The following is a 25737-nucleotide window of genomic DNA, read 5'->3' as shown; positions in this document are numbered from 1 at the left end:
GGAAAGAATATCCTTGGGGCATGGCAAAAGAATGACCTTACCTCTGTGGCATGTGCCAGGCCTTGGGGCTCCTGAGGGACACAAGGGCTTCCTCGGTGAACTCGTGTTTTGTGTTGACCTCCCTTTACTTAACCAAGCTTGGATCTGTTAATTTGGTGGCAGTCTGGTGGAGATGCAAGAGAATGCGATGAAGAGTGATGCTTGTAAAGCACCTGGTACTGCCAGACACAGAGTGTTACTGTGTTAATAATCCTTGGTGACACTTACTTAATCCCCTCTTCATTGTGGACCTGGGTAGGTAACTGATCATGGCCTGCTGCAGGTATTGTCTGATGAGAGGGGTGTAAGGTGCAGGCAGCTGCACAGGCTTAATGAGCCCTTGCTCTGAGCAGTGCATCTGGGGTGGGTGCTACAGGTTCCCCTGGCAGAGGGAAGGATTAGAGACTGATGCTCCACTATAAGACAAGCCCATCACTGCATGTGTCTTTCCCACCCTCCTGAGGAGCTGGCCCAGAAGAGAAGTTTCTGATGCTTAAAGCTCAGCTTGTGTTCTGGGGGTTTAAAGTGTTACATATCCCTGGGATTATGCCTGTCTTTTGGTAAGGTTGTCCCATCTGTAGAAACACAGGAGGTGCTGGCATCCAATCTCAAAAATTGGGGAAACTGAGGAAGTGAGATACCAGCTGTGAACATTAGATCCAAGGTAAAACAGCAAGAGCAGAAAGAGGATCCATTGCTCAGCTCTTTCTTCTGACTATGTTCCTTTCTGTGCAGGCTAATATAGACAGATGTGTCTGGGGGCAATAGTGGAAGGTTGGACCAGGACAGGCAGTGTGGGGACCCCATGGGACACCTAGGAGACTGTTTGTTGACCCCTCACTGCCCTGACTCGTAAGGTTTGCCAGATAACATTTGCAAAGAATTGGCACCTGAAGTGATGGGAATGGGCCTGTTTTGGTGATTTCCCCAACATGTGTCAGTTTTTCCCATCTGCTTCTTAAATATATAATTTACTGCAGACAAGTCTTTCCTGAGAAAAAGCCCCTCTTTTTTCTTGGAAAAACAGTCGGTTAATAGAGCTGGTTATAAAAACGTGTGCTTATTTGTCTTTAACTACATGAGGAAAATCTGCTTTTGCAATGACAGAGGCAGAGACCCATTGGGAATCTGGTCAAGGGTGTTCTAGTGAGTGCTGTTAGTCTGGAGAAAAAATAAATATACATGTTTGAAATAGAAAGCCAAGGGCTCTACCAGACACACTTGGTCTAAATCTGCGCTTGCCTGAAAGTGTCACTGAAGTCCTCCTACGATGTGATGGCAGCCTTGCTGATTTCAATGATGTGACATGACATTATGATCCTTCCCCCATTTTCATGTTTTGTACTTCTGTTTCCCACCCTTCTCCCGGGGGCAGGAGTTACTTTTGCCCCTCAGACAAAATGCTTCTGAGCCCATCACCTGAGACACCCAACAAGGAGATGATCAGCTGCAGGTAAAGAAACTGGCTTTAGGAACTGGATTCTTATTGCTCTCTCTTTTTTTCTTTATTTCCTCCAGATTTGTCAACATGAGCCTCTTGTCACTTCCATCCATCTGCATTTTCCTGATTTCCCAAGGTATGTTTAAATTTATCATTTTGCATTAGTGGTTTTTGCCTCAGGTGCTTCCCCACCTCTGGTCTCATTTCTCTGAGGAATGTCCACGTCATGTCCACGTCATGTCTACATGCTGTATACAGCAAACCAGAATTTTTTGCTGTTAGAGATTAAGGTGTTTATAGGGTTTTTTGGGGTTTGTTTTTTTTATTTGTAAGCCAGTTTGTAGTGTTCATGGGTGATTATCTGTTTAATCCCACAGTTTTGCTGGTGTTCAGTGTACTAGAAATCCACGTTGACCAGGAGATGATTGGCAAGATCTCAGCTGCTGTCAAGTGTAAGTTTGCTTTATAAAGCAAGTCCTTTCTATTCCTGTTTTCCCTCTTCCTTTGATTTTTTTTTTTGGTGGTGTTTTGTTTGTTTGTTTTTTAAACTTATTGCACCCATTCAGTCCATAAAGTCCCCGGCAATGATCTGGCAACTACAGTACTGTGGCTGCTTCTGCCCTAGCATGGCTTTCTTCCTCATTGATGTTGGCTCTTCTGGGATGCAACCTACTCTTTTTTTCCCCAGTTGGCTGTTTGCCAGCTGGTTGGTGTTTCTGTCAGCTCCTCTGGAGCTGACTTCAAGCAACCCCGATTTAGAGAGCTGTGTTTAATTACAGACTTGATCAGATCTCCCACATGGGTAGTTTTTTCAGGCTGTAAAGCCAGCACCAGTCACGATGCTGTGAGATGGGATGACGGAGCTCTGGCTGGCTGGCAAACCGTGTTCACCTGCAGCTCCCTTGATGTACTTGCAATCAGTGGTAAACTGTATTGTGTGTTCTCCTTCTAACCATTATTTGCTATTGGCTGTCAAGTCATAAATTACATTTTTTCCTGTGCCGGGAATGCCCTCCAGCCCCATCCTGTAGCACCCTGTGCTCAGCTCAGACCTCCCATCCCGAGGTGCTGTGTTTGGGTGTTTCTCACTGCTACACAAGTCCTTGGGTGGGCTGCAGACATCCTGCTTACAAGTCCCAGGAAGAAGAGTGCAGTGGCTGCAGCTGGAGCCCCCTCCTCGTGCTGCTCGACTCCTCTGGAGCAACCTGAGGAGCATTTCTCCATGCTGAGTCCAGTCTGGGGTGGGGGCACAGCAGATTTCTCTGTGCATGCTTAGGCAGGCAGCTGGGGGCAGGGACAACAAACCAGGCTGTTGCATCTCCACGTTCAGCCCGGCTTGGAGGACAAGGCTGACAAGCCAGGACGGTGCTGGAAGAGGGGCTGTGCTCCAGCTTGTCCTCAACACAGTGCTCTGGGGCAAGGCTGGGTGCCCTGTTAGAAGAACCAGTGACCCAGAAGGGAATGCTTTACAGCTTTCAGTCCCTGTAATCTGGAATGAGAAAACCGTAATTATAAACTCAGGTTTTGGCTAGCAGAAATGATTTGGGAAAAGTGGTGTTAATTAAAAGATTATAATAATGGGGATGAGTAATGTCACCAGCCAAAATGGCTCGAAGGTTTGGTGTGCTTGCTCTCTGTGCTGAGCTTCTGGATTCAGTTTCCCTTGAAGTTGGTTCTGGTAAATGTTGCAGAGGAGACTTTAAAATTTCCATTTAAATGCCTTGAAAATGACTCTTCAGAGTCTGCAAACTGCCATTTATTTATTTATTTGTGTCAATGAAATGATCAAAAGCGTAAGCACCTCAGAAACTCGTACTTGGGAGCAGTTGTGTTCATGCAGGCAGGGGTGATACAAGGACACATCTCTGAAGACAAGATGAAAAGGCAGATTCTTGTGAAAAGTGTTTCTCTCAGTGTCTGGGAGCTGTGCAGAGGGTTCATGTTTAGAAAAATAAGAGTGTGTTTTGAAAAATGTGCTGCAGATGAAACACTTTGGTCTCCATGGGACTCTGTGCACTTTGCAAATGCCTCCTGTACTCCCCTCTCTGCCTTGGACTTGAAGAGCCTGCAGGTCCCACCGGCTCTGTTGCCTCTCCCTGCTGCTCACCCCTGCACGTCCTCACAGCCACAGCAGCTCTCCCTGTGGCTGGTGATGCTGCTCTGCATCAGCTGCTCCTGTGCTTTCACTGAGCTGGCAAACCAGCCTGGGGACCTGGACTCTGAGATGAAAGCCTGGTGGACCGTGAGAGCTGAGCTGGAGCTGCTGCAGGCCAGAGCACGAGTGGGCTATGGGACATCAGCACTGGGCTGCCCCCGTCTGCAAGTCCATTTGTGTGTCTGGATTTTCACCTCTTGGCTCTCTGCTTCCAGAGAGTGGGACTAACAAAGTGCAGTTTCACAGTCTATGTATTTTTTTTCTCCCAGTGATGCAGTGCTCTGCTTCGTTAGATGTCCTTTTCCTCTTGGATGGCTCCTACAGCATCGGGAAAGGAAGCTTTGAAAGGTCCAAACACTTTGCAGGCAAGCTCTGTGATGCCTTGGACATCCATCCAGACAGAGTGAGTGTCAGGAATGTCTCATCTAAGTTTTAGGCAGGTTGGCAATGTGTGGAAAGCACAGGAAGCTTGAACAGTGATGGAAAGGAGCCACAGTGCATGTGTGAAGCTTCGAGAGATGCTAGAGGGGCTCAGGTTAAAGGGGCATTTTTTTGCGGCACACAGTAAATTGACTAAAAGACTTGCATCTCGGGACCAACTGCAGTGTAGGCTTAGGCAAAAGAATCTAAACATTTACTCTTGGCAGATTTAGTGTTGTGTTTTGTCTTGTTTTTTAAATACCATCCTTCCCCCAGTCTTTCACTTAATCCTCACATAGACTGGACTGAAAATCAGTAGCCTTTTTGACTTCAAAGTTGTCACATTCCATAAAATTTCTTGTCAGACTTCAGTGAAATATTCTGGATCTGTTACCCAATGTAGACAGTTTAGTCCATTTGCATTTTCAACTATAGAAAATGGTTTTAGAGGAAGCTGTAGAAAATTTTTGGTTTGTGTTGCCTACTGTGCTTAGTGCTGGAGGGAGCTGCTCCTAGTAAATGGAAAGATTTCCTGCCCAGTGTCTAAATGGGTTGGTATAGAAGGTGTTATTTATAAACTTACTGTCCCTGAGGCTACTAGGATCTAAATATAAATCCTAAGCTGCCTGTAACTGCAGCAGAGGCTCCTGTTGCTTGCAGATGAATTTTCTTGCCTTGTTTATAGTCTATATAGATAACACTGGGGTCTCTGCTCTATTTTGAGTTCATTTACAGTGCCAGTGGTTCAACAGGGAAAGCAGTTTGCCTCTATACAATTTAGTCTTCCCAAATTTGTAAATTGATCAAAAGAGTAAACTTGCACAGACACCTTTCATAATCTTTAATCTTTTCTTTTAGGTGCGTGTGGGAATGATACAGTTTAGCTCAACTCCCCACCTTGAATTCCCACTGGATTCTTATCTAACCAAACAAGAAGTGAAAGAGAGAATCAAGAGGACTCTGTTCAGGTCAGCTTATTTTACAGCTCTTCTCTTTTTCTGGGCTATGAGAGTTTTGTGAGATTTAGAGATCTGTTTTGCTGTCTGTACACAAAGTGGTGCCCCCTGGGAGGGAGGTGAGTGAATACTGTGGTCCGTAATCCGCAACCTGGTCTGTCTTTGTCCGGGAAAGTTGGCAGGGGAGAAAGTTTTCAGAGTCCTCCTGTAACATGGTAAATTCCATTTTTTTTGCTGGCCATTTGTTCCAGGCAGTTGGGTTTCACCCTCCATGGAAAAGCAGGCATGGTGTTCCCTCATGGCTGAGCAAAGGCAGGACAGTGTTACTTTGGTGGTTACAATTTCCTTTGTCCTGACAGGTAGTGACAAATTGCTGGTCTGTAGATGTCTGTGCATGTGTGCTTGCTGAATTCAAGAGGATCAGATTTGCAGACGGAAAGCTTTTTTCTTCTGAATGTTAAGACTTGGATGTCTTCCCATGACCTCAGGCAATGGAGCCAGCAGTCTGAAGAAGCACTGCCCTTAGAGCCTCTTAGAATCCAACCTTTTAATCTCGGAGAAATACATTTGGATCTACAAAGGATCTGACAATCAGCCCCAAATAAAACTTGTTTTGGTGATAGACGAGGTAATGGTTATGGCCTGTGGGTGTCTATTCTTTTAGCTTATCTGCTTTAGGATTAAAGGGTAGATCAATATTTCTCATGGATGTCTTCTGCTCTCAGAGTGATGTACATATTGCCAGTCAGTGTGATCGCTTTTACATTTTTCAAGCAAGATCAGTTGGCTGGTTTTGCTGTATTTCTTTTGATAATTTTAGCCAGTCAAGAAAACCTCTCGTGTACTGTTACAGGAAAAACTTTCCAGCAAACAAGATACATCCTCTTCTCTGGCTGTTGCTTGAAAGTCTGTGAGAGCAGAGAAAGTGAAGCAGTGTTTGGTGTCTGGCACTGAAATTCCTTGATGACAACAGATGGATGCTGGCAGATCAAACAGAAATAATGACCTTGTGCTTGGCTGTTTCATCCAGTTTAAATGAAAAGCTGACATTTTGAAGTAGACAAAATAGTTATGGACGGATTCCAGTTGGCTTCTGAAAAAAAAAAAAAAAGGATGTTTGAGATCTTAGTTGAGAGGCTCCTTGATGTGCTTCTGATGAGCCTTTTGGCCAGTGAGGCACTTCCTGACTTGAGCCCTGTGCTCCAGGCACAGAGCTGACAGCACTTGGAAGGAGGCAGTGCTGGACTGAAGTGAAGCTTTTGCGATGTATTCAGAGACTGTTGGTCCCTCTCTGTGAATGCTGTCCAAAGAGCTTTGGAATTTGTTGGCCAGTTTCAGTCATATTCAGTGGTAATCTCAGAAGCTGAATTTTATATGAATTTCTTTCATATAAGTCAGCAGCTTGTTACAGGAGAGAAACCTTCTTAATGCTGTTCCTGAAGAAAGGCAGCAGGAGAAGTCCAGACCTCTTTCAAATTCAGAAAATCCTTGTTGGACTAAAGCCTCAAGCACACTTCCACTTTGTCAAAACCCAGCATACCTCCAAATGCAAAGTGATAAGAAACTGAATTTATTGAGTTTTGGTGTAGAGACTCTTCATTAACTTTATCTAATCCTCAGGGATCCTCATGTGGGCACAGTGATTTAGTCATCACACTGACTACACACAGTGTGTCTTCCCTCATGCACAGCACTTTTCACTGAAATGTCTGACAGATACAGACATCTGGTCAGAAAAAGGCAGATTTGGGCATGCTATGAACACATGGTCACCGAGTATGGTTTGACATGATTGGAGGAGTGCAGAGGAGGAAATACCTAAAGGAAGAAGTTCAAAGCAAAAAGGCCTGGCAGATACTGACTGAAAAAGGTTTCTATGAAAATCAGAGGATAGATAGGAAAAACATTTTCTAGAACAAGCAAATCAGGAATCAGATGCTGAAGCAAAGAGTGGGATGTTCAGTAAGCAAATGAGGTGTGTTTGTGTCAACACAGACGTAGGGGAACATGAATCCTCCAAGGAAGGAGTGACACTTGTGGTTTGGTTTCCATGGCTCTCTTTGGATGGCAGTAAAAGCAGCCCTAAAGGGCAATCAAATAAAGTGATACACAGCACAGCTCCTTGGACAGGATTAGAGGGCAGCTGGAAATATCTCTTTTGATCTAGTGGCTGTATTATCACCGGGTCTGTGCCATATTCCCAGTGAGCTGGAATCAAATACCCAGTTGAGGATTGCACATTACAGACCTCTTGGGTTTTACAGATGGAGAACCAGCAAGAAAGGAAGAGGGGAGACTCCTGTCCGTGCAGGACTTACCCCTTTGAGATAAGCAGAAATGTAGCCCTCCAACAACAAAAAGATCATGCCTTGTAGGCCACAGTAGCTGAAGAACTTGCAGTGGAGCTTGCCCTCAGTTTTTACAGGGGATGAAAAGCCTTTACCCAGTGTGTTGTGTTGTAGCAAGGCCTTTGGTGCTGGCTGGGTGGGGAACATGGATGGTTGATGTGAAGCTTGAGTTGGTTGTGTCAGATGGCCACAGCAGGGCCTGGGGTGCCTGGGCAGTCTGAGGCTCTGAGTGTGGGAGGTGGGCAGGGAGCTGGGGCAGCTGGCAATGGTTTCACCCAGTCACCTTGGGATTCAACTGCATGGCCCACAAAACCTCACCCTGCAAGACAGAGGCAAGATTACCTCCTTCCTCCTATCTATCCAAGGGCTCTATGATGTTACCCATGGCTTTTATTTAAATAAAAACTTCAGTGTTTGGCTCAAAATGTAATCATTCCTGCCTCAACCCGACAGAGATCGTAGTTTTATATATAATTTTGATGACATTTCATGGGACGTAGAACATGGAATCCAGTCTTGACTAGGCATCTCTAACACTCATTTAAAGTTAAATCCTAAAAGCAGAGGAGGACAGTCCCTGCCCATGGATGCTCACGAATAAGAGAGTAAATGTGCAGCCCATGAAAATAACCATACCCTGTCCTTCCCCTCCTAGATCTCTGTATATGTATAGCACTCCCCTTTTTTCATTCCCTTCTCCTTTATTTTTAGCACCCTCTGCAATGAGGAGCTCCTTCCCAGTTCACACCCAGTATGCCACCACCGTGCATCTTGCTGTGCCATAGCCCTGCCTGCCTGCAATCAGCATCCCTTCTCTTGGGTGTGCTCTGCTGCCAGAGGGACCTCTCCTGCCCCTCCCCAGGCCTTGTGCTGCTGTGCAGCACAACCTCCCAGACAGACAGCTCCAGTATCTACAGGCTCAGCAGGGCAGTCAGACTCTCAGGTTAAGGAAGCATCCAGGAGTCAGCGAATCTTATTTTTTAATAATATCAGGAGAAATGAGTCTCAGGATTTCTAAAGCATCTTTGAAGCTATTCTCTGGCAAGCTGTAGCTTATTTTCTACTTATACTACATTCGAGGTTGGTTTTCCTTGAGAGTTATTGCACAGCTGCAAGGCTTGATGTCTGCCATTTCCTCATGCTTAGCTGCAGCCCATTTTACCTGCTGATTTATGTCACTGCTGGAATGTGCCCCCTTTGGCACCAGAGTCCTGCTGTGGGTTTAGTGCTTTGCCACTGAGAGGATTGCTGAGTATTGAACTAATCAGCTTATTCCTCAGGAACATTCCCTTCTCCAGGGAATATGGAAATTGCCAAAATATGCCAAAATGTGAAGGTACGTGGGGCCTTGCACCACCAGAAACAGCTTTTGTGGGGCCAGGCAAGAGGAGCTAGATGGTTTTGTGGGGAAGAACCTGAGATCAGTGCTCAAATCTGCCTCTGTTGTCTTTGGTCCAAGGTAACACTTAGTTTTCATCCCTTCAGAGGTCAGTTTGAACACCCCTCCATCTCTGTGGACGTGTTGTGTGGCAACCAGCAGAAATATGCTACATTCCCCATTACTAGAGGGGGGAAATCTGAAAAGCAAACCGTAAACTCAGTAGCAGAAGAGCTTTAATTTCTGCTTTTCTTATTTTGTCTCCTTGTTTTCTAGAGGCGGGAGCACAGAGACAGGTCGGGCTCTGAAGTACATTCTCCGCAAGGGATTCCCTGGTGGCAGAAACTCGAGTGTCCCTGAAGTCCTGATTGTCGTTTCGGATGGGAAGTCCCAGGGCAGCACTGCGATGCCTGCAATGCAGGTGAAGGAGAGACACATCACAGTTTTTGCAGTGGGGATCAAGTTTCCAAGGTAGGAAACTTTCCAGAGTGGGAAATGAAGGCCCAGCTAGGCAAGTGGCAGGTCCTAGTGAGTGAGGGGTGGTCTTGGCCTAGATATGAGTTTTGGGAAGAGAAAAGGGGAATTTACAGGTTAGCACAGGCATGGAGGATGTATGAAGAAGGAGGACCAGAGTTAGTGAGGGAAGCTTTTCCACTCAGGAGAGCTGTGCTGCTGCCTGACGAGGACCTGGAAAACTGATTGACGAGTGTCATGGTTTTGTGTCAGCTCTCTATTTGTTGCACAAGGGTTGGCTTTGATACACAATTTTTTGGGAGGAGATTAAGCAGTGGAACCCTCCCTTGCCTGGCAGGTGGGAGGAGCTGCAGGTGCTGGCCAGCGAGCCCCCCGAGCAGCACCTGCTCTTTGCTGGAGATGCTGATGATGCTGCCAACGGCCTGTACAGCGCCCTGACTGGCTCTGTCTGCAGTACCACTGCTCCAGGTAACCCCTCTCCTGGCTCTACCTTCGTGCCTGTGCTTTGAGGTTGGACCATGTCACTGAGTGAGGAGGATGAGGCGGGATCAGGAAGCGTACAGGGGAATTGGCAGGTGTTGCACTTCAAGGTAAGCCCCTTCTGGTGCCCGAACTGGATGGTGTGCTTGCCAGCTACCTCTTCAAATACCTCTAAGCTGCAGGATCATAAGTCTTTCTGTGTCTCAGCTCACCTTTGAAAATGAGAATATCAGTCCTTGTGTATGTCGTGGGAGATAGAGGGATAAACAGAATGGTGTGACGTTTTCTAATGGACTGTGTGTTAAGGGGAATAACCAGGACCTTGCTGGAAGTACTAAAAAGATAAAACTAGAGTGGCCCAGAGGTAGAAGAAAATCAAATACATGAATGATGAAGGCAGCAAGGGGGCTGAAAAGCTGTAATTGAATCCTGAACTCAGCAGTGTGAGGTTTATAGCAAAGCAAAGGAGGCTGAATAGTGGGCTCCCCCACAAAGTGGAGTAGGCTGGTGAGCTTGTGGACAGAAAATTTCCCTTCTGGGGTCTCCTGGAGGCTCTTGGAAGCACTACTTAATCTGCTGTTGGCAAGCAGCTGAAAATGGTTCTCTTTTCGGGCCATTGATGCTAGTTTGCATTTTTCTTTGCTACAGGCTGTAAAGTTGAATCCCACCCTTGTGAACGCAGGACCCTGGAGACTGTGAAAGAGCTGGCTGGGAACTATGTGTGTTGGAAAGGCTCAAAGCAGCCCAATGCAGTGCAGGCTTCAGTGTGCCCCTTCATCAGGTGAGCTGGAAACCCACAGCTCTACAAGTGAGTGGGGCTGAGAGAACATGAGAGATACAGTAATGAGGCTTTTATCTGACCTTGACTCTATACTGGGATGAAGACTGATCCAAACGTGGTCTCTAGTCCTAGGAAGAGGCTCTGCTCTGACCATTGGCTGATCTGAGAAGCAAAGGGTAAGAGGAGGAACTGAGACAGGTTCTGTTTTCATTCACTCAGGCTTTCTTCCTTGCAGGGAAGGTCCCTTTTCTTTGCTTAACTGGCCTGGGGGAGCTTAGGAAGGACTTTCCTGTGGGGAAGCTCCAGTCACTGTCAGAAAACACTACTTAGAATGGATGCTTTATTTGAAATACTTGTGTTGAAAAATTGTGTTTTCAAAGGAAAATTTGTTCCATTGAAAACACAGTAGGGTCAACCTTGAAGACACCTTGTAAATCTTTAAATTCATGATGGGTCTTATTCTTCCTGTTTCAGATGGAAGAGAGTCTTGGTAAAATACCCATCCAGATGCTTCCGGACTGTATGTCCAGGTGGGACTTTGCTTTTCCAAAATTTTTATTTACCAAGCAAGAAAGAATAAGAGGATGGGGCTTTGCTTTCAGTTCTAAAAAATTTGTTCTGAGTGAGAGATTGTGATCCTTAGCAAGCAGTTGATAATTCATCCAGTTTTTTTGTCACATGGATATCTGTGACCAGAGTTCATCTCTGAGTTAAAAAATCTTCTGGTCATTTCTTTTTCTGCTGGAGGAATCTGTGAATCCTCATCTACTCATGTGCCTGTGGAAGAGGTTTGTGCTTGCAGGGTGTCACTGCTCTCCAGCTAAGGGAGTATGCAGTGATGCTTCCAGCCATCAACCTGCTACCATGAACAGCATCAGTTCAGCAGGGATCCTGACCCATGCTGATTGCCAGCCTTGTTTTCGGTGGCTGTTGAAATAGCTGTGGTCCTTCAGTTCTATTTGCAAACTCAGGTGACAGCAGCTCTATTTTTTTTGTCAGTACAACACTCTTCAAGCAGCAGGCCAGACTGACTCGTTCACTGCTGCTGTAAACCTGGCAGAGCATCAGGACCTTTAGTAATTCTGTATTTATATGTATGGAGCTTCAGTGGTGTTGTTCCAAAGCAAACAAAGTGAGGTCAGAGTGGTTTGCTCTCTTGTCCTTGCCTGCTGGAGAGCCATCCCAAAATGAAATTGCTACTGAGGTGAGGGTGCACATGTCCCTGTGTTAGTTCAAACTTTACAGCAAGAGGGGCAGAGCTGTGACCCCTTTTCTGTTAATGGTGATGCTCACACTGGCAGAGGATGGGAAGGGGCAGGCTCCCTGCTGAGTCCTTGTCTTTCTCTCCCCTGGTCCCATTTAGACCCTTGTGACTCCCAACCATGCCAGAATGGTGGCACATGTGTCCCAGAGGGACTGGACAGATACCACTGCCTCTGCCTGGTGGGGTACGGAGGAGACTTCCACTGTGGTAGGTGTGAACTTGGGCTCTGCCTCCTTCCTTCTCAGCTGTGGTGGGCCTTTGTGGTGCCCTTTGCACTGCCATGGGGATGACTGGGATTGAGATGCAGTCTTTGGGCTTTTCTCCAGAAGACAGGCTAAGTTTATTCCCATACTGATTACGACTGTGTCAGGCCCAGTGACTGGATCCTGCTGTTCAGAAACCACGTGGATATGGACAGCACCAGTCTCACCCTAGTGTGGCTGCCTTTGGGTCCAAATGCAGGTGCCATGGGATCAGGATAACAGAGAAACTGGGAGAGACACATTGATGTGTCTGTTGGTCCCCTACCTGCACACATGGGCCCAGGAGGAAGTCCTGGTTTGGGGAGTTCAGTGTAAGGAACCCAGGAAGGTCCTGTTCATCAGAAAATGCCTTGTACTTACTTTTCTCAGAACAAGACTCCTACTTCAGTGTCTCAGGGTGTTACAGGTGAGGGTTTGGTACTTGGACTCTCTCCTTTCTTCAGTGTGTGAATGTGTACACTCAGAGTGTTTTGCCCACTGTACTAAGAGAGTGGAGTTATCATTTCTGATTTGAAGTTTGCCACCCAGAAGTTCGTGAATTCCCCCAAACTCCTACAGGTATTTCCTGTCTCTAAAGGCTTATGTGGCATCCAACCAGAATAAAGCTCACTCTTGGCACAGTTGTCCTGCAGCTCATGACATGACATGACATGACTGGCAAAACGTTTGGGTTACTGAACACAGTGTCCCTTCTCCCAGCAGGCCCCAGCTGAGGTGCCTGGCATGCCTGTCTTGTTTCCCTGTAAATGACTGGTTGCTGTCTCCCTTTCCAGCAGCAAAGCTGAGCCCAGAGTGCGCTGTGGATCTCCTTTTCCTGCTGGACAGCTCAGCGGGGGTCACGCTGGAAGGATTCCTGCGCTACAAGGCGTTCCTCAAGAGGTTCCTCCAGGCAGTGATGGGCCAGGACTCGCCCATGAATGTGGGGGTGGCCCAGTATGATGATGATGTCAGGATAGCCATTGAATTGGGCCAACACAAGGATACACTCCGTCTCATGAAGAGTGTTGATGCTTTGAATTTCAGTGGAGGAAGAACCCTGACAGGCAGAGCCCTGCAGTACATTGCAGAGCATGGTTTTAGGGCCACTCCAGTTTTTGCAGACGTGCAGGATGATCTCCCCCGTGTGGTTGTCCTGCTCACTGACTCGAAGTCCCAGGATTCAGTGGCGAAAGCCCCTCAGTACATGAAGGACCAAAATCTCTTCTTGATTGGTGTAGGCAGCAGCTTCATGAGAGCAGAGCTGAGCCAAGGTGACTGGCAATCCACAGCAGACAGTTGTCTACTCGGACCCCCAGGACCTGTTCAACAGGATCCCAGAGCTGCAGAGAAGAATCTGCAGTGTGGACAACGCTGAAGGTAAGGCCGTGGTATGGGCATTGTGGGATGAGTTTGCTCCCCCAGTGAACTCCACTGGGGAGGAGGGAAGGACAGAATGGCAATTATTCTTGTTTTGTTTCTGTCAGTCACAGATCCAGGGACTAACCTTCCATGAATGATTTTTGTGATGGAACTCTACCTACTGGTGTGAGAGAGACATAGATTGTACTTCACAGTGCAGTGTTGAATTTTGCCCACAGTTTCCTCCCACTGCTTTTTTTTGGTCAGAAAGGAGTACGTGTATATTCTGAAAGATACCATGTTTGCACTCTTCTACTCAGGCTGCCAGGCACAGTCTCTTGATTTGGCATTTGCCGTGGATGCCTCGTCTGGAGTTGGCCCGGAGAACTTTCTGCGTCTGAGGCACTTTGTCAGGAGCAGCTGTTTGCACTTCAGCATCAGCCGGGATGTCACCCAGATTGCCCTTGTGGTCTATGGCAGCAGAGCTCACACTGCGTTTGCTTTGGCCACCCACACAAGCAGTTCTGCCATCCTGCAAGCCATCGACCAGGTGCCTTTCCTCGGGGACTCGGCCTCTGCTGGCGGTGCCTTGCTGCATATTTACGGTGACGTGATGACCGTGCAGAAGGGAGCAAGGCCTGGTGTCAGCAAGGTGGTGGTGCTGCTCACAAACGGGGGTGGGCTGGAGGATGCAGCTGCCCCAGCTCAGCAGCTGAGGCACAGCGGCATCTTGGTGTTTGTGGTTGTCGTTGGGGACGCACAGAGGGACACGCTGCTGGGAGTTGCGGGGTCTCCCAGCTACCTGGTCCACATCTCCTCCTATGAAGACCTACAGTATTACCAAGGCTTTATCATTGAAAGAATCTGTGAAGGTAAGAGGACATCCAGTCCTTACTCTGTATGTTGGTGCCACCAGCTGCTGTTATTTTAGGTTTTCTGATTCTTTATGGAGTGATGTCGATACTACCTTTTGCATTTTGAAGATGGGGAAACTGTGACATAGAGATCTGGTGACTGTCCAAAGCAGTCCTATAGGAATGGTAACCAAACTAAGATTCAGTCCAGTGGGTGAGGCTGGGCATGTCTGGCCAGCATGACTGGTTCCTTCTAGTCCTGCTACATCTAGGTTCTACTTTCCCTGAAAGAAAAAAAAAGTTTGCTTTTTTTCTGGTGTTGTTTTAAATCTGTAGAATTTTCTGTGAGTTACTGTACCACCTGCAGTGTTGCTGAGTGGGCTTACTGGCACGTGTTTCTGTGCTGGTCCCTGAGTGTCTTGCTCAGCAACTTTGTCGCTAGGCGTTTTCAAGTGATGTGTCTGCAACCTCATTACTCCTGTTCCTCCTTAGTGTCCCACAAGGCTTTTGAGAGTTTGTGTTGCACAGGATTTAATCTTAAAATTGGGATCTGCCCATTTTGAAGCCTGTGGACTGCTAAACTAGGCCTTCAGACAGCTTGTGATTAATTTCGTTTGCAGGACCAAATCCTTATCTTCGAATTAGGAGGGAAGAATTTTCAAATATTCGTGTAAAAACTCATGATTGTGAGAGAAAGAAAAAGGGAAAAAGTGCACTTTCTTCAAAACTTTGAGTCCTGAGTGCCAGTCCCCAGCTGGGGGCAAAAAAAAAAGGCTCTAATACTAAGATTGAAACATTTGCATGCTGAGTGTGAGTGCCTGTGTTTGATGAAAATCAGTTTTTCAGAAAGGACAGCAGCCTTCATTTTCAGATGTTGATGGTGGTGAAAGTGCTTCTAGTTAAAATGCCATGCTTTGTTTCTCATTCAAAATGGCCCGAGTTTAACATCTGTTTATTTGCCTTGGTTATGTTTTAACATATTCATAAGATCAAATGAGGAAGCGTGTTTGGGCTTCGGCACAATCAGAGGTCCTTTTCATCTTTAGGAATACCCGTGTGCCCTTCAGGCTTAGAAAGAAATACAGGACCCTGTCTTTGGGGTGAAGAGCTGATCTCCTGGCAGGCTCTGCAGATGGTTTCTACCTGGAGCCTTTCAAAGGGTTTCTGTTGCATTGGTTTCTGTTGCAGGGAAGAGACAGCAAGGTTCAGTGAGTCAGGGTAATAACAGATCATTTCCTGGGACTGAATTGCTGCTTTCATTTTGTGTGCAGGTAATCACTGTTTGTAGTTAGATAGGCCGGGACCAAGGGTGATGTAAAGATAAACCCTTCATTCCGTCTTCTACTCCCAAGTCCAAGACTCAATAACAGAATTGTGGTCTGTGAAAGGACTTAAAAAAATTTATGACTCATAAAAGTATTTGAGAAACAGACCTGCCTCTGGATACCTGGAATATGTTATTTATTCTGAGGCTCAGGTGAAAAGTGTCCATAGAAAAAGGGCCTAAGGTCTAACAGAAAAGGTACTGCGCATAAAATGTATACAAACCTGATTAATGGAAATAAAAGTTCTTGGGATCATCAAAGGGTATAATCCTTGAAGTGCAAGAAGCTTATTTGAGATTATACTGTGTTAGCAGCAGGCTTGAGTTCAGAGAAATGGTGTCCTGGTGGAATAGCATTATTGCCCCAAATAAGGGCTGTGAGGTTATGCCGTGGAACAGCTGTGGAAGGATGTGGTGGACACATGACATGTAGAGCAGAGCAGCATGGAAAAGTCCTCGGGGGAACAGCAGCACCTGGAGGATAAGTAGTGTGTCCAAGAGACCTAGCTTTCATTGCCAGTGGCTCTACCAGCCCGGTGGAAGTGAAAGTATATCCCCTGGGGGTACACTGTTAAGTAGGATCCCATCTGAGATGACACACAGTGACAAAAATGTTTTTGAATCCACCTTGGCTCTACATAAAATAAACCAGACCTAAAGATTTAAATGTCTCAGTCCTGTCCAAAAAAAAAAAAAAAAAAAAGAATTTCCATTACAATTTTGCCAGTGTTAGGTGTGGCTTGAGACTTGATGTGCATGTATCATCATCATCTGTACAGGGAGAACAAGTATCTTGTGTGTTAAGCTGTAGAAGGCCCCCTGACAGATGGGGGATAATATTTGTATTCTTTCCTTTTCCCCCATTTCGTATTCCCTCTGTGCTTTTCCTACCATGGAGCAAAGGGTAAAGCTAGCAGCTCTACACCACACAGTTGTTCAGAGGAATTTCACACTGCTACCAACACGGCCATGGTGTTGCCAGCAGACTGGAAGCAAATCCCTCTGGGATGCTGCTACTTAATCTAGAGTATTGGCAGCAAGGCTGCATGAAACACTGCCAGCCCTGCTGACAGCTGGGCTCTGTGTTAAGAGGGTTGGGAAAGCTGTCACATACTCCGTAACAACAGGGCTAATAACTTGGGCTCTGGTTTGCAGGCTTCTCTCAAGCATCATAGAAAAGAAGCCTGGAAATTTCTCCTGTGTTGTTTTCCATTCGTGCCAGCCTTGCTTCCCAGCTGACTTTTTGTCTTTGTTCCTCTCTGGTGGAAACTTACGTCGTCTCCAGGACAAAGTGGGGTTTGAACTCCAGTGGCATCTGGGATTGTAAATCTCTTGGAGCAGGGCATGTGTCTTGCTCTGTGTTGTCAGTGTCTGGATGTGGGGAGCTTGGAAGTGCTCGTGTGTTCAGTGCACAGCTCTGAAGATGCTCTGTTTTGCTTTTCTGTGATATGCAACCTAACATGATTGTCATTTTTTTAAGCTTTATTAGGAATATTCTCTTCCAGATTAGGCTATCTGGGAAAGCTGTTCTGTAGGTTAAACACAGAGGAGTTTGACACTTGACGCACAGTCCTCTGCGTCAAGGCAGGGTTGTGAATTTGCACCCTCTGCCGCATGAGTGTGTTTTTCCCGTCCCATTAGCCCTAGCTGGCATTTTTTGATGTCTGGGATATATAGTTGCTGTTACTTTCACAGCGTTCCTGGTGGATGTGGGTCCTGGCTATTAATGCCCTAGATGTGCCTGAGCCTGCTCTTCTTCTGCTTGTGTTTGTTGCAGAAGCAAAAAGCCCCGTGAACCTGTGCAAACCCAACCCCTGCATGAACCAGGGCGTGTGCATCCTGGGGCCTGGGAGCTACCGCTGCGAGTGCCACGGCTGGGAAGGACCCCACTGTGAGAGCAGTAAGGATCAGCAGACAGCAACCACGTCATCCCTTCTGCCCAGCCCCTCTGAACACATCCCACACTGCCACCTCTCCCTCGGGCTGTGCAGGGCTGATGTGCTCTCCATCGTGTAGGAAGTGGAGAGGTTTGGGCTAGTGAGGGGAACAAGGGCTTCTCTCACGAAGCTGTGCCCTGTTTTATGCGTTCACTGAGTTGGCTGTGAGGGGACCCTGAAAAGGTCTAAAAATTTTGGTATAATCTTCCACTCTGTTCTGTTCCTCTTTTCCCTCTGCCCTGCTAGAAGAAACAGTCTCTCCTAGACTACCCAGGTAGAAAGATCTGGCTCCCTTTTAATGGGAGGGAGCTGTTTCTATTGGTTATGACCCCTTCCCTGTTGCTTTCACTGCTTTCCGTGGTGCAAAAGCCTCCCCATTGCCTTCGTCCTCTTCAACAGTGGAGCAATGGCCGGGAGGTTGGGAATCTCTGGCTCCCTAGAGGGGCCCTGTGCCCATAGGGAGAAGTTCTCAATTTAGGTGGGTTTCCCCCTTCTCTGATATTTTGCTTTTTGCCTGAGCCCAGCAGTTCTGAATTCCACCCTGTGACCTCTAACACCTGTCAGCTAAGACCAGGAGAATGCTTACTTGGTTGTCACGGACTGAGCATGACCCTATCCCTTAGTCCTAAAGCCCTTATCCTACATCTGTGCTTCCCTTCTGCAACAGGGGTTCTCCGAGGTGACTCTCCAAGATCTCCAGTTCTTCCTCCACGTTCCCATGTGCAGTGGAGTCCCAGGGGTTTGCAGCACTTCTCCAGAGCCTTCCAGCACACCAAAAGGCACCTGGATCAGAGACACTGACACAGATGTGCCAAGTGCTCCAGTTCTCCCTCCAGGAACACTTACTGCCACTCACAGGCACAATCCAGCAAGCCACCACTGTCCTTGGCAGTGATGGAGCTGCTGCAGCACAGGGACTGTGCTGAGGCCATTCCCAGTTCCTGCATTGCACAAACTGGGCTTCCCAGTGCTGTCTTTCTTTTATAATTGAAGTAAATATTTGTGTTGAAGGGGTTTTTTTCTGGAATTTTTACATTTCCTCATCCAGGTCTTAGGGCCATGGGATTGGTTTTTTAAACAGATTTTGAGAGACCTTTGATCTTGTCTCAAAATATGTAGAAGTCTGAGCAAATCTGGAGCTCCTGCTGAAGGGATTACACACTTGCAAGCCAGGTGCTGGAGTGAATGTCTTGTTACATGCAGGAAGACAAAGAAGAGGAAGGAGAACTGATTACAAGCCTCTATTCTGTTCCAGAAGTTGTCCATGCTGCTTTCTTCTCTGAATTTATTTGGAGGGATTGAATATGGCTTATCCTCATGGGCATTTTGTAGCTGCATATTTTTGACAAGGAGAGGTTTTAAAGAGCATTTAATGATTGGTGCAACTCTAAAGCAGAGCTTTGGCGCTCAGTGTGTGTTGCTGGGTTTTAGTAGGTGTGTTGACTGCTTTTCTTTTAGATTTGACCCAAGTCAAATCCAGTTACCTGTGCTGCAAACACACCAAGTGAGGGGGTGTGTGCAACAAAGGTCTGGTCTGTTTAGGTTTCTGGACGGAACCATGATTTGAACCATCCTTTTGGTCTTGGATCTTGGTCTTTCTGCTGTGAGGTTTAACTCCATTCCTCCCCTTCCAGGAGCACTTGTATCTGCCAGCAACAGGCTAACCTGGAGGGACCAGACCAGGGCAGCCTCCTGAGTGCCTTTGCAGTGTGCTGGGAGTGGGCCAGAGGAGGAATAGACCTGGACCTCGCCCCCAGGATCTCACCCACTCTTTCCTTCCTTCTCCTGCTGGCCACCTCTTTGCTCTCTCCTTTGCTGGTCCATACTTTCTCTTATTTCTTCTTTTTTGCCTATCCCAGGTCAAGTCTCACCTCTTCTTTTTGGTTCTGTTTCCATGGCTCAGAGCTTTGCCATGTTGCTTTGCTCTCCTTTTGGAGCTGGATGAGGAAAAGTCTGCTTGTCCTGGCCTGAACCTGGACAGATGAGCTGAATTGAATTCCTGCCTCCCCTCATTGTTTTAAGCTGATCTTGTTCCTAGCGCAGCAGTGATCTCTGCAGTGGTCTCTGGTGGGCTGTGATGGTTCACATGTCTCCAGAGACAGTTTGGCCACAGGCCTGCATGCTTTGGAGCATCAGCCTCAGTGTACCTTGTGATCAATTTGCCCACGAACCTGTAAAATCTACATAACTGCTCCCCCAGAGCCCATGGTTCCCAGTGTGGTGTTCCCGCTGCCTTTCCCATGGTGTCTGTCACATCAGGAGAGCAGGAGCAGGTCTGGAGGGAGGCTGAGGCAGAGATATTAACTGTGACTGCCAGTGCTCATGAGAATACCGTCTGTTGTTCACAGAAGAAGAAAAATCCCCTCACCCAGATGTCCTGGCCCCATGTTTGAATAGTAACATTAGATGGACAAAGAGAGACACAAATTGCTCTGCAGGTTTGTTGTCAAAAGAAGAATGGTCTGAAAGCACTCTCAGGGATAAAAGCTGGCACTGAGACAGGAGCAGCACTGGCATGCCTTGTGGGAGAAACCAGACTAAGAGAAAGGAGAATTTCCTTTCTTTTCACTGTCACTTTAGTAGGTTGTCTGTGTCCTAAGGCACAGCAGAATAGAGGCTTAGTTGAAGGACTGACATTTGGGATACAAAGAGAATGTAATCTATTAATGTTACTTAGGCATGGCTGTAGCTCAGCATTGCCTCTGTTGTTAAACTGCCAGTCTTCTCTTCTTGTGGGGAGAATGGGCTAGATCAGACCCTCAGCTGACACCAAAGACGTGGTTTGTGTTTTATGGTGCAGAAGGGCCTGTGGAGCTGGCTATTCAGACTGCTCTGAAAAGTCTCCCCGGCCCCCCTGCATGTCCCGTGTTGTGTGGAGGGTCCGAGGGACCCCACTTCTCATCCCTGCTGTCCTGGGGCGTTTGCAGCTCCCTGGGGGTTCCTCTGCCATTGTTTGTCTAACAGCATCGTTAGTTCTCTCCTCACAGGCGTTTGTCCTCTGTGGGATCAGTCTGCCCTCCCAAGCAGCAGCGCATTTACCTTGTCCAGCACGCATCTCTGGAGCTGGGATGTGCTTACCTGCCCCTGTACAAGTGCCTAAAGCCATTTCCTTGTGTTGCTTGCAGGATAGTTTGTACAGTGCTGCTGAGCACTTTGCCTCGTGGCAAATGTGTTGTGATGTAATCTTTGTTTGTGAGTTCTTTGTTTCAGTGCACAGCTAGTAAGTATGTTTTAGGTGTGTGGGGGCTTTACTTGGGGCAAAGTATGCTTGCTGGGGTCCTGAGTTGGGGAAACCCTGTGTTTTTAGCATCCTGCTGTTTTAAGCACAGATACACAAAGATCTCTGTAGGATTCAGGAATCACAGACTGAAAAATCTCATGCTGGAGACAACATTTTAATGGGAACATCTCAGTATCCAGAGTGCCCCAGGGATCCCCATGTGTCAGGGATCTACAGGTGCTGTGACTGTGACTGTTCTCCTGAATGTGACTGATCACTGAAGCCTTGGATGGATCCTCAGATGGATGCTCCGGCAATGGCAGCACCCACCAGCTCTCCCTTTTGTATGGGACAAAGCACTTTGCAAGGTAAGAAGGTGGTGGAGCTTTGGAGAAGATGGGAAAAGCCAGGCTGATAACAGATTAAGATATATGGGATGGTCTTTGAGAGACCTGCTGATCCCACAGGCAAGCAGGACACCACTGAGCAGTTGCTGGAGCTGTTTTTATTTTCTTTTTAAAAGTTTGAGTTGAAAATCCTGGCTAATTTCTAGGCCCTTTTCTCTTGCAAATTTTAATTAAGAGTAAGTAGGTAAGTGGCTTGGATCTCTGACATGATTCCGTATTAAATTCATTCTCTCAGATTTGCTTTGATTGAATCAGAAATATTTAATGAGACTTTACCTGATGGTAGCTCATTCCTTTAAGTCTGGGTCAGTGTTTGAGGCTGGCAAGGGCACTGAGGAGGTGGGGTCCCTGCAAAGCCAGCACTAATCCTGTCTGGCATCAGGGCAGTGCAGAGGATGCTGTCTGTGCCAGGTTGTCATTAGATGTCTGGGCTGCTGTTACTAACAGAGCCATGAATTACTCTCACTCTGTAGGACTGCTGGGTGAGCCTTGGCTGATCATGGGTCATGTGCTGGCTCCAGGAGAGAGCCTGTTTCTCCTTTTAAAAACAGGGATTTAAGTAAGTTTCATGGATTGCACCCCTTTAGTCCCACCTTCCCTCAGCAAGCAAAATCATGTCTGTTTGTGGTAAACGTGTACAGTACCTGTACTGTAATGGCTGCATCTGGGAAGCTGGGATTTGGATCCCACTGTGCCACCCTCACTGGGTACTGAAAGCCCAGGTCAGCCTGCAAGAGGTCTGCTGATGCTCTCCTTAAAGGTAACTGGCCTTTTCAGCTTGGAAAACCCCTGCAATCTTACTTTCTTCAATAAAAATAAATTAATTTGATTCATACCTGGGACAACTTATATAAAAACATTCAGGCCAACTTCTCCACCAATATGAGATTTTTTTTTTTTTATTTCCTTTAAAATCTGGCACTTCTGTCTTGGTTGAAAATCAGTGTGTCCACTGGCAATCTTGATGTGCTAATCAGCAACGCCCAGGAGCCCCTATAGGGTCACTCCATGCATCCACAGCAGGAACTGTGGAGGTACCCAAGTGAGAAACTCGCTAAGAAAAAGGGTTTGTAGCAGCAGTTTTCCCTCCAGAAGAATATGGGCTTCTGCATGAGACACAGTGCAGGCCCCAAGTGGCCTGGCTGCATTGTGCACAGGTGACAATTACACTGGGAATGACTAACAAAGCAGTGACTTTATCAGCTGGAGCTCATACCCAGGTGTTCTAAAGCAGCCACAGGCGATGGGCAGCGCTGCTGGGGAAGGAAGGACAAAACTCAACTGCTGCTGCTGCCCACGGAGTGCACAAAGCCAGCCACCCTAAATGGAGTTGTTCTCTGGGGATTCCTGGGCTCAGAGGCTGACAGGACACAGCCTCCTTGGCAGGTTTGCGTCAGTGGGTGGGCTAGGGGAGACCTTCCCCAAGATTTTGTGCCATAGCGCTGCAGGAGTGGTGGTACAGCCACCGAAAGGTATTTCACAGAGGTGTCTGGTGTCCAAAGACTGGCCTTCAACCACTTTCTTTACCAACTTTTTTTCCTTCATTTCCAGCTAAAGCCCATTCTGGTTTTCCCCTGGTTCTCAGTGACTGCAGCAGGCGCTAAGCCTGCACACAGTTGCTATCTAGTGGCCAGAGGAAGGTAGTGGAAGCATTTTCCACTGCTGGTTCTGTTGTCTACAGATACAGGCAGGAATCCATTACATATATTCATACAAACTGTCGAGGTAACTGCTATTTTTCATTGTGTTAGATCTTTGAAAATTGTTTTGCTTCACGCTGCAGTCACAGAGAAATAAATTATTTAAGCTATAGTCTATTGCAGTTGTAGGCTGCATAGCTAACTAAGGAACTTCATAGGAACTAATTGTGTTGGGGTTTGATATACTTGAAATCTACTGAAAAGTAGAGCAGGGACAAGCCATGTTACAAAGAAGAACACTGGTAACGTAATATACTCAACATTTTATTATAAAACCCTCTAAAGCGCCACTTTATAGGTCACAGTTACAACAAAGGAAATGCCTTGAGTTAGGAAAACAATGGGGAGGCAGAGACATTGTTTAACATTTCTTGTTTGGGGGAAGTGTGTTGTTCAGGCCTTGCCTATGTTTACCATCCCCTGATGGAGACATCCCAGCAGGATCACTGAAGCTGCCTGGGCTGTGGAGGGGAAAGCAGAGCTGCTCTCGTCCATCGCTGTCTCAGTACCACTGTGAAATGCCTGGACAACTTCTGGAGGATGACAGCAGGTGTATGGTGAGTGCATGGTTCTACATGTATATTTAGGGTGTAGAGAGGGTCTCTTGCCAGTTCATCATGGGTCAAAACAAAAGCTTCATCTATCTGGGGCCTTCCTGTGCTGTGGAGAGGGAAATCCCCAGGGTCCTGAACCAGAAGATTGAGTGGTTTATTTGTATGAACTTTTCCTGTGTGCAAAACCTTTCACAGGGACAACCTGACAGCTGGGGCTGATACCACTACTCCTGAGATCTGGAATTAGCAATTTCTCCATCTGCACCACAGTGGACACGTTTAAAGCAAAAAAAAAAAAAAAAAAAGTGAGCAAGGTCTCCTTTTTTGCTTCCAAGTGCTTTGTTGCACCCTGGCTCTGTGGCTGTGACCAGCAAGTCCAGAACCCCTTCTGGGCACGTTCTCACTCAGCCCAGTGCCACCACCAGCTCTGGATGTCACAGCTCTGTGCAACCCCCCGGCTGTTTGGCCTTTGTGAGAAGAAGGAACATCTCTTTAGAGGTCATCTCAGGCCTGTCAAAGATTTTCAAGGGTGAGGAAGGTAAAACATTTTTCCTGTCTCCCTTTACCCTGACTCTGGGTGCTGCTCACTGGTGTAGCTACAGGACTCCAGGAACAAACAACCTAGCCAGGGAACTGGTGCTGCCTTAATTTTGCAGGGTTGGAAAACCTCTCCAGCCCTGTACAGCCAACCCAGTTACTGAGCCTGGGCTCCAGGGCTGAAAGACCATCAGAGGAGACAGGCAGAGGTGTCTCCAGGCCATCAGAGATGACAGCAGAGGAGCAGAGTGTGCACTGATTTGTGCCAACTCACCTCCCCTTCAAATTTCAATGTCTCTAAGTTTAGCAGTTTCAAATATCCAACATTTTCATTAGAAAGCTTGGCTAGGGCAGAGAGGGGTGGGCTTTGTGGGCCACACTGCCAGGGCCCAGTGTTTAATAATTTGGAAATAAGGGTGATAGCACCAAGATGGCCAGCAGCTCACCAGAGACGTGGCAGTGCAGCCTCCCTGCAGGGCAGGCTGCTCAGCCCTGCCTGTGTGGAGGGATGCCTTCAGGGATGAACAGGGATGTCTTCAGCAGATTGTACAGCTGCAGCTCTGCGAGGACCAGAGACCATCACAGCAGGAGCAGGGGGACAGCTTTACCTGCCCTCTCCCTGGGGAGGGCAAGCCCTGAAGGATACACTGAGATCCAGCTTTCCAATAAAGGAGCTGAGCAGGCCTTCAAATATGAATTTTTTTTTTTTTTTTTCCCCAGAGCAAACTCCTCAGGTGCCGGAGACTGAGATCTTCAAGAAAATTAACCAAATCTGCTTTGCAGACCTTCTTTGCCCAGAGCTCTTGGTGCTGCCAGTCTGTAACACAGCTTACAGCATGAGGTGACCAGCTCAATACTATGGCAAATCTGCAGCTGGCAGGAGTAAGCAAATGCTGGAATGCACCAGGACACTGATTAAAATGCCCTGGACAAGCTTCTCTCATTCAAGTTTCAAGCATTGCTCAGGTGTTGGAATCCCTCTTGACTGAAGGCTGGATGAAATGCAGCTGAGTGATGACTGGCAGCAAGGCAGGTGAGACTTTAGTTGACTGGAATTTACCAGGACAGGTTGAAAAACCCACCAGGGTATAAAGAATAGCAGAGGCCCCTTTTGAACCCACTACAGTCACTAATATAGAAACCTTAATAACTCATTGATAAACCTTCAGAGTAGAAATACACAAAACACCCCTATGTACAGTAACATTCTTGTTTACATCAGCTGGGTTAGGACTTTGATGAAAGGATTGCCACTGGTTGTTATTGTTTTAGCTACATGATTGGGATTTGTCTGGAAAAGAGCAAGATCATTTGGGATAACTCGTTTTGGCAGCTGTTGAGTCCATTGCTGCGTCGGAGCGGTTCGTGCGACATGGAGGAGGCGCTTGGTGAGTGGTTGTGTTGCACACCCAACCTCCACCTACAGATGGTTGAATCCCCTGGGCCATGCATGGGCAATTCGAGTCTCTAGTCCATCTCTGAAAAACGTGCTTCTAACTAGCTCCCTTTTTCTCCCATTCCTGCCAAGGAATAAAGGCAAGTTAGTCAAAATGCAAATCTGGCAAGCCACAGTAGCCATAATGAGCACAAGATCAACATAATTGTCTGGTACCTCTGTGGTTTTGGCTGCAGCGTGGGTCAGGAATATCTCTTCATTATAAGCAAAACACATATTTATTCATTTAAATTGCAGGAAAAGCAAACCCATATGAGAAGACTGGAGGAAAACCAGGCTGATGTGCTCTGAATGGTGCTTGGTCAGGGGTGCTTCCCAAGATATGAGATCTCCCACAACCCCTCCCACCACAGCCCATCTGCTCCACTGCCAGGACGGAAAAGCAGTGGCTGTCCCAGATGGATTTTTCTC

The 25737-nt window shown here is 47.1% G+C and overlaps 2 protein-coding genes across 6 annotated transcripts in view; one reads left to right on the top strand and one right to left on the bottom strand.

Annotated features, from left to right (window-relative positions):
• Positions 1 to 308: 308 nt before the first annotated feature.
• Positions 309 to 18457, top strand: VWA2 (von Willebrand factor A domain containing 2). The gene is given in 15 exon segments (XM_050340829.1): positions 309 to 322; positions 1558 to 1616; positions 1858 to 1932; positions 3905 to 4038; positions 4914 to 5023; positions 9014 to 9208; positions 9549 to 9679; positions 10340 to 10472; positions 10947 to 11002; positions 11836 to 11943; positions 12773 to 13242; positions 13244 to 13355; positions 13658 to 14209; positions 17293 to 17415; positions 18120 to 18457. Coding segments are annotated over 15 exon segments (2406 nt in total). The 3' UTR covers positions 18254 to 18457.
• A 4573-nt stretch (positions 18458 to 23030) lies between these two features.
• Positions 23031 to 25737, bottom strand: part of AFAP1L2 (actin filament associated protein 1 like 2) — a 70607-nt gene continuing 67900 nt past the window's right edge. For all 5 annotated transcript variants that reach the window (XM_050340859.1, XM_050340861.1, XM_050340860.1 and 2 more), the window contains one exon: positions 23031 to 25390. In XM_050340859.1, coding sequence (XP_050196816.1) covers positions 25364 to 25390 — 27 coding nt within the window. In that variant the 3' untranslated portion in view covers positions 23031 to 25363. The remainder of the gene's footprint in view (positions 25391 to 25737) is intronic.

The sequence above is a fragment of the Myiozetetes cayanensis genome, unplaced genomic scaffold, assembly GCF_022539395.1.
Source record: "Myiozetetes cayanensis isolate MyiCay16 unplaced genomic scaffold, myiCay2020 scf10, whole genome shotgun sequence".
NCBI classification, from domain to species: domain Eukaryota; kingdom Metazoa; phylum Chordata; class Aves; order Passeriformes; family Tyrannidae; genus Myiozetetes; species Myiozetetes cayanensis.
Note: the sequence above shows the minus strand (reverse complement) of the source record. Positions and strands in the feature narration are given on the sequence as shown.